The sequence below is a fragment of the Thermobia domestica genome, chromosome 7 (genome assembly GCF_964235325.1).
Source record: "Thermobia domestica chromosome 7, izTheDome1.hap1.1, whole genome shotgun sequence".
NCBI lineage: Eukaryota > Metazoa > Arthropoda > Insecta > Zygentoma > Lepismatidae > Thermobia > Thermobia domestica.
In genome coordinates, this window is record NC_137460.1 from 204,784,283 (window position 1) to 204,792,518 (window position 8,236).

Genomic DNA, 8,236 nt, shown 5'->3' on the forward strand with positions numbered 1-8,236 from the left:
TGTAAAAGGTTCAGTTAAAGTTTCTGAAAATAATACCTTTAAATTTACAGGGGAATCACGAACTACATCCCATGTATTGTCATCTAAAGTTCCTGTTAGAGACAGAATAAAAACATACAGAGCATATTCATTTGGATATTCATCAAGAGTAACAGTATGTGAATAATTTTGATAACATATACCAGTACCTGATAGCAGAGTATAGTAACTTACAAGGTCTAAATCATTATTAAAATCAAGGGTGAGGGGTTGGGAGGAAATGATTGTAAGCCGACGTGTAATTGCAGTTTATTAACGTTAAAGTTACGAATCTCATAGGGATTAGGATGTAATTTCCCATTAAAGGCTGTGTTGGAAATGAACAATAATCAGGCCTTTAGGACATTACCCAGGAAGAGATTATAAAGGTTGTAAGACATTACTTGTGAAGGAATATTATAACTTCTTGTCTCTACTCTTGTGAGAAGTAACTTGGCAGTTTCCGAAACAAAAATGCGGATTGAGCCAATGTGCAAAACTTTACCTCAACACATTATATGGCAAAAGGGGAGAGCGCACTGATGTCTCATAGTGTAATCTTTAGTGATGAAGTCACATTTCTTAGGTATTTAACAACGGCGCGATATGAAATTCAAAATGTGGTCCCAATTAATGATGATCATTTAATTATCACAGAAACATTGAAACTGAAAACGTGAGTTTAGTTTTCTAATTAATACTAGCCGCGTTTATTACTTCGTGGGCTAGACTTAAACTTTATTGCCCAAGGAGAGGTTCGGCATATACTCAATATTAGGTGGGTAACACTAAACGATAGGACCTCTCAGAAAATTGACTTTGAGAGTTTATATAAATTAGTGTCTGGACAATTAGAGTCCACAGTAATAGAAAATCCAAATAGTATCGTTCGTAGACCAGGGTTTCGTATCTTTAGCTGTACAGGAACAAAGCCACACCGTGAGGTCAATAAAAATAAACGTATTGACGAACATAACGTAACTGACGATGAACCCATACAAAAACGTGCAAGTGTACCTTACGGTTATAGGCACACGAACGAGTGAATATGAGCTGTTTGAATGTCTCTTTTTTAAACCAGTTCGTTTCTTATAGAAACTCTGAACAATCTTTGATTTGAAAATATTAAAATTCCTTTATAAGCTCCCAAAAATCTTTGATTGTGAAAATATTATAATTTAATTTATTCTTAATTTATTCCTATCTTATTTATTTAATTTTCTTAATTTATTCCTTTTTTTGTAGTATCGTATCCAATGCATACTCGGTGTTAATAGTAGGATTGTTTGCTGTGCAAACTCGAGAGCTTTAATTTGGGTAGAAGATGTTAAAGTTTCAACATTCCTCTACTATATCTAGCTGTTTCTTCAAGGGCAGGGAAGGCATGTTTTGTAAACCGATTACTTAATGAACGTGATCAAATGTTTAGTATAAAATTTAATGATATTATTTGGTATTATGGAGCAGTAATACCAAACATAGATGCACATACAAAAATACGTTTTGTGGAGGGGATACCCGACATGTATAATTTTGAAATTAAAGAATACTCATTATTAATACTTGATGATTTAATGTCGGACACCAATGGTGATGTTGCTAATTTATTTACAAAGTATGCACATCGTAGAAAGTTGACTGTAGTATTTATTATTCAAAATTTATTTCCAAAAGGAAAGCACGCAGGTGATATTAGTTTAATTGCACATTAAATTATAGTATTTAAAAATAATCGTGATAAATTATAATTCAGTATTTAGCAAGGAAAATAATAACTCGATATTGTAAGGAAATCCTGAATATGTTCGAGGATGTAAGGCGTGAGCCTCACCCCTATGTATTGTTTGACTTAATAAAACGAAAACAAATTTTACAAAATACTTCAGGGGATTTAATAAGAAAAACTTCTCAAGTAGCTAAAAACACAATAAAAGGAAACATCGCTTTAAATTCTCGTCAGAAGCAACTTTTACGTAGGCATAAAAATATCTTACGTGCTTTAACTCAACAACGTACGGCATTAAAATAGAAAAAGAAGTTGTTAGTACATAAAGGTGGTGCGCTTCTACCATTAATCTTGGGACCACTTCTTGCAGCAGTAGGAAGTAGTATTTTTAGTCGATAATAATGTCAGAATTACGTAAAATGATTTTGGTTCCTGAAAATGCTGTACATGAAATTCAATCCAATCTTAAATCCATAGATACATATCAATCACGTTTAGATGAAGAAATGAATAATATTTTAAAACGTCATGATCTTAGTGTACAACATAAGTGGAAATTATATCAACAAGCTTTGCATCATTATTTAAAGTATACTTCATCTTCACATAAACCTATTACATTACCTGTTATCCAGAAGGAAAAAGAAGAAAGAGAAAAATCATAATCAACTTTCCAACCTGATAACAATACTTCTATTTTACCATCTGTATCAGACATTTTACAATCAGTACCGAAAACACTACGTAGGGAAACATATCCATTACTAAAACAGTTGACAAATTCTGATAGAATTCAATGGCATATTTCTGGTATACTACGTATCTAAGGAAAAACAATACCGGGTTCAAATATTATAGATTTAGTAAATGATGTAGTCCGCACAAGAAAATATTCAAGGAATCCTATAGATATTCATGAATTTAAAAAAATAATAGATCTTAATGATCCCAAAGATTTTATTTGCACACCTATTAGCACACCAGTATTAAAAGCGAATATTTGTAATAGTAGTAAAATAAAATGTAGTCGTAAAGTAAGAAAATAATCTAGTTCCGCTAATTTATTTAAACATTGGAAAGAATATAGTATGTAAAAATGACAAAATTAATAAAAATATATTATGATTATTCAAATCCTGATTCTTTATCAAGTATAAAAACATTACATCGTAAAACAAAATTGTCTGAAAAGAAAATTAAGAAATGGCAACCTTCTCAAGATGCTTATACATTATATGCACCAGTTCGTAAAGTTTCTGAACGTAAAAAAGTATTACGTTAGTGCACCAAATGAAACATTACAAATAGATTTAGCAGATATGCAAAATATTGCAAAGTACAATAAAAATTATAAATATATATTGTTATATTGATATTTTTTCACGTTATGCATTTTGTGTTCCCTTAAAAACAAAGAAGGTCCTGAAATGGTAAAAGCAATAAGAAAAATTTTTAAAAATTTCAAGGTGCCCATGTTTAATGTACAGATTTAGGTGGTGAATTTTATAATCGTCATGTAAAATAATTGTTTAAAGAATATGAAATTATTCATTACAGTGTTCAATCTGAAATTAAATGTGCTTTAGCAGAACGATTTATAAGAACATGAAAAGAAAAATTATATCGTTACTTTATTGCAAAGAATATTTATCGATATATTAATGTCTTGGATCAAATTGTAAATAATTATAATCATTCATATCATTCAAGTATTAAAATGGCACCTGCAGAAGTAAATGATTCCAATGCTGATCAAATGTGGGAAACATTATACGGAAACTGGAAATAAAAAGAATATAAGTTGTAAATTTAGTCACGGTGATAATGTTCGTGTCAGTAAGTATAAGCACGTATTAGAAAAAGGATATTTACCTAAATGTTCACAAGAAATAATTATTGTTGATAAATGTATTAAATCAGATCCGGTCACTTATAAATTAAAAGATTGGAATGGCGAAGAAATTAAAGTGATACTTTATGCACAAGAATTACAAAAAGCAATTATAAATTCATAGAAAACTTATCTAATTGAAAAAGTATTAAAATGTAAAAATTGGCCGGATGTATGTAAAATGGTTGGGATATGCGTCAAGTATGAATTCGTGGATTACAGCAGATTCTATTCAGTCTGCAAGATGAATTCAAACTTTACACGACTTTTACGTTACCCTTCCTTCAACTGCAAGTAGAAAACTTTTCGATAATAATAATCCTACAGCTTCATTTCGAGTAAAATTAGCACAAAATATTGATTTAAGTGATGGGGAATGGGGTGTTGCATTAACACAAAATAATATTGCGTGATGTTTTTATAATGTTGGTGAAAATGAAGAAATTATAATTACTACTGTTATTGATGATAAACGTTATCATGTTCCAATAACACCGGGATATTCATCTATTGAATCTATTCTTCAGTTGATTCCTGAAAATGTTCGTATGTTACAATATTTACAAAATAAAAATCTAACTGCTAATTAACATTTTTTAAAATTAGAAGATCAATGTATGATTGGTAGTACACCGGAATTACAACATATTTTTGGAGTTATTAATGAAAATACACTTGATATTAAAATGTTGTATACACAAAAGTTAGAAATGTTGAATTGATATTAACACGTGAAAAATTTCCATATAATTTAGATTATAATATTCCAAATACAATTAATGTATGCGTTGATATTGTAAAACAACAAAATATTTGTGCGATAGTTTGAAAACTTAATGTATATAATGTAGAACACGGTCATGTAAAATCTTTTGTGTTTTTTTCACACACTGCATTATGTTAAAGTTGAAAAGAAATATTTTGATACGATAGAAGTAAACTTAAAAGATAAACATAGTTTAAAATTATCATTTTGTTTCGGGACATCAAACCTAACACTTCACTTTAAACGAAAATGATTTCTGAAAGTATTGATGATTGTTTTTACATTACATTAGTTTCAAACGCTAGTACAAATGTATATCCTACAAGTAGTCCAACATATTTTATTAATCAATTAAAAATAATATGCGATTATCCGAATCCCAGAGGCGGCATTTGGGGGTGGCGAATGGGGCATCCGCCCCATTCCCCGCGATAGGATATTCTCTTGTCACAGTCAGCTCAAATATGCGGGGCCTCTGCAACATTCTAATGTACCGTAGCTTAGAGTTAAGTGAATATTTTGGCCAATAATACGGTGTGGTGGATTTCTTCGGAAACCAGTTTTCATAAACCAAAACTTCTTACTCAATATTTTACTTTTAGAAGCCTTAAATTCCCGAAATCTACACCATTATTATGGAAAGCGTTTAGCATGATATTTTTGGTTTTAAAGTACCGTCATAATTACGGCCTTGAGTTTCGGATTAACAATGGGTCAGCAAACAAAGCGACGCTAATACCATGCACGTGACTCTAAATGGTCTTATCTCACTTTTCTTTGTTGTCGAAATAGAGAGAAGTCATGTTGTTTGTTGCTTTTGGGTCAGAAGAGTGACCCTATTGCTCCGGACACCTCTGAGCCATCGCTTCCAAGAAAAAGCTCCTATTGCACGCCCTGTGTAGCACCTCAGTTTGGCTTCGGAACTCGGAACGCGCAGTCGTAGTGAGATATGGATACGTAATATTATGATTAGTGCGTGAGTGTCTTCCGATTATTCGTTTATTGGGCAAAGAATAAGTGACCATCATGAGTGGCAGAGACAGAGACAAATTCCGTAAATACGAAAGTGGGACTGCGAAAGCCAAGAAACGGAAATATAAAGAAGATTTCATTCGGAAGCAAAAGGGATCTTTGGACAAGTTTGTTGTAGCGGTAAAATCAGCGTATCAACACCAAAAACTTGAGAACACGGATGATGATTTGTCTGTGACTGTGAGCGACCGGTGTGATGCGACAGACCAGGTTGTGATACCAAGTTTTGCGTCCTTCGAAGAAAACAAACTAGCCGGCAACAAAGCTGTTTCTACGCCATGTTGTCCCACAAGCAACAATGAAAACTTGGTGCAATTCTCTGGGGACAACGTTGTTGCAACAGACCCAGAAAGTGACCTCTCTTGTGAAAGAGCGACCATTCCTCTGCATACTTCTGACACTCTTCAAACGACGAGCACACTGTTCGAGGACATATACGATCCAGGAAATTGGAAACATATTAACAGTGAAGTGCGTGACATGTTAGTGGAGAAGGGTCCAATGAGGCTAAGTGACTGTGAATATCCAAGGACGAAGGTAACAGACATTTTTCGAACAATTTTTTTACACGGAGGAAGCCGAACGGAGAAACAGTGGATAGGCGATGGCTAAGTTATTCGAAGATCGGAGACAGAGTATTTTGCTTTCCTTGTAAGTTGTTTGGCACGACAGCTACTAGAGACCAGTTAGCAAACGAAGGCTGCTGCGACTGGAAGCATCTTGGCGATAAACTTCAACACCACGAAGTTTCTGTAGATCACGTTAAGTGCATGACAGCGTGGTTGGAATCAGCTCGGAGAATCTCCAATGGCAGCGCAATAGATAACATGATGCAAGAACGAATTAGAAAAGAAAAGCTGCATATGCGCGCAGTGTTAACAAGAATTCTAGCGATTGTACAGTACCTTGCCGAAAACAACAGCGCATTTCGTGGGAGAACGGAGAAACTTTATGCGCCGAACAATGGTCAGTTTTTAGGCTTAGTTGAGATGCTGGCCAAATTCGATCCAACCATGCAAGAACATCTCCGCCAAATTAAGAACGACGAGGCTCATGACCATTACCTCGGGCATAGGATCCAAAACGAGCTTATCGACCTGATGGCGTCAGAAGTAAAGGGGAAAATTATTGATAAAGTGAAACTTGCTAAATATTTTGCCGTCATGTTTGACTGCACGCCTGATGTTGGCCACAAAGAGCAGATGTCCCCAATATTGCGTTTTGTGGACGTATCAGATCCGGAAGTGAAGGTGGTGGAGTACTTCATCGAATTTCTGGATGTGGACAACACAACAGGAAAGGGATTGTCTGAAGCTCTTCTTGCCGCACTGGCGAACCTCGGTCTGGACATCGCCGATTGTCGTGGCCAGGGGTACGACAATGGTGCGAACATGAAGGGAAAACACCAAGGAGTTCAAGCGCACATTCTTCGCATGAACAGTCGAGCATTGTACACTCCGTGTGGCTGCCATAATTTGAACCTTGTTTTAGGAGAAATGGCTAAATGCAACTCCCAAGCTATGACGTTTTTTGGTGTCATACAGAGAATATCTAAATGCTTTGCTGCCTCGGCTGAAAGGTGGAAAATTTTGGAAGAAACTTTGCCTTTCATGACTACAAAATCACTTTCAGAAACGCAGTGGGAGTGCCGCCTGGAAAGTGTGACAGCGCTGCGTTATCAGACGAAAGAAGTCAGGGAGGTACTGTTGACTGTCGCAGATACCGCCGATGATCCGCTAGTAAAAAGTGAAGCCGAATGTCTTGCAAATTATGAGCTCGAAAGCTTCGAGTTTATTCTGAGCTTAATCATATGGTATGACATTTTATTTGCTGTGAATTCTGTCAGCAAAACTTTGCAATCAGCTGAAATGCAGCTCGATTTGGCAATACAGCAAATCGAAGGCCTTGTTACTTTCTTGAGAAAGTACCGGGAAACCGGATTCTCCGATGCTATGATCGCAGCAAAGGAAATTGCGTCCGAAATGAACGTAGGTCAGAAATTCAAGGAACGAAGAGTCAGATGCAAGAAAAAACAATTCGATTATGAGGGTAACGACGAAGAAACATCTTCGCCGGAGGAGTCCTCCAGAACAGGATATTTCTTATGGATAGTGGATCAAGCACTTACCTCAATGGAAAAAAGATTCGAACTGGAAGAGTATGCTTCAATCTTTGGATTTCTATACAACATGAAGGGTTTGCGGTCATTGAACGACGATTATTTGTTAAAGTGCTGAATGGATTTGGACAACATGTTACGCGCAGAAGATTCACGAGATTTGGACGGAATTGACTTGTGGGCAGAATTGAAGATTTTTCGAGAAATGCTTCCTGATAACATCAGTGCCGCCCAAGAGTGTCTTCAGTACGTTTGGCCCATTCGAGATTCATTTCCCAACATCGTTATTGCATACAGAATTATGTTGATAATTCCTGTGACAGTTTCCAGCGCGGAAAGAAGCTTTTCGAAGTTGAAACTTATCAAAAACTATCTACGATCAATAATGTCGCAAAGCAGATTGTGCGGTTTAGCTATTTTGTTAATCGAAAAGGAAGTTGCCTCAACAATGGACTACGAGGACCTTATCAACGATTTTCACTGCGAAAAGCCAGAAAAGTGGACTTCCGTCTGTGACCGTCAAAGCAGCTGCTTCGTAAGTCAGTGATAGTTTTACTATATGTTCTAGTTTGTTGATCTCGCATGCATGTAAAATGTTTCCGAATCATTAAAGTCGTAAGTTATATCGACTTCCATGCCATAAGAACCCCTTACCCCCTCAAAAATTTCACCTATGTTTCCTGG

General features: G+C 35.4%; 1 protein-coding gene across 1 annotated transcript; it reads left to right on the forward strand.

Annotated features, from left to right (window-relative positions):
• The first annotated feature begins 6,203 nt into the window (after nucleotides 1-6,203).
• LOC145689471 (zinc finger MYM-type protein 1-like) lies at nucleotides 6,204-7,670 on the forward strand. Its single transcript, XM_081763640.1, has one exon. It carries the CDS (start codon nucleotides 6,204-6,206, stop codon nucleotides 7,668-7,670), a length of 1,467 nt encoding a protein of 488 aa, XP_081619766.1.
• Nucleotides 7,671-8,236: the final 566 nt, after the last annotated feature.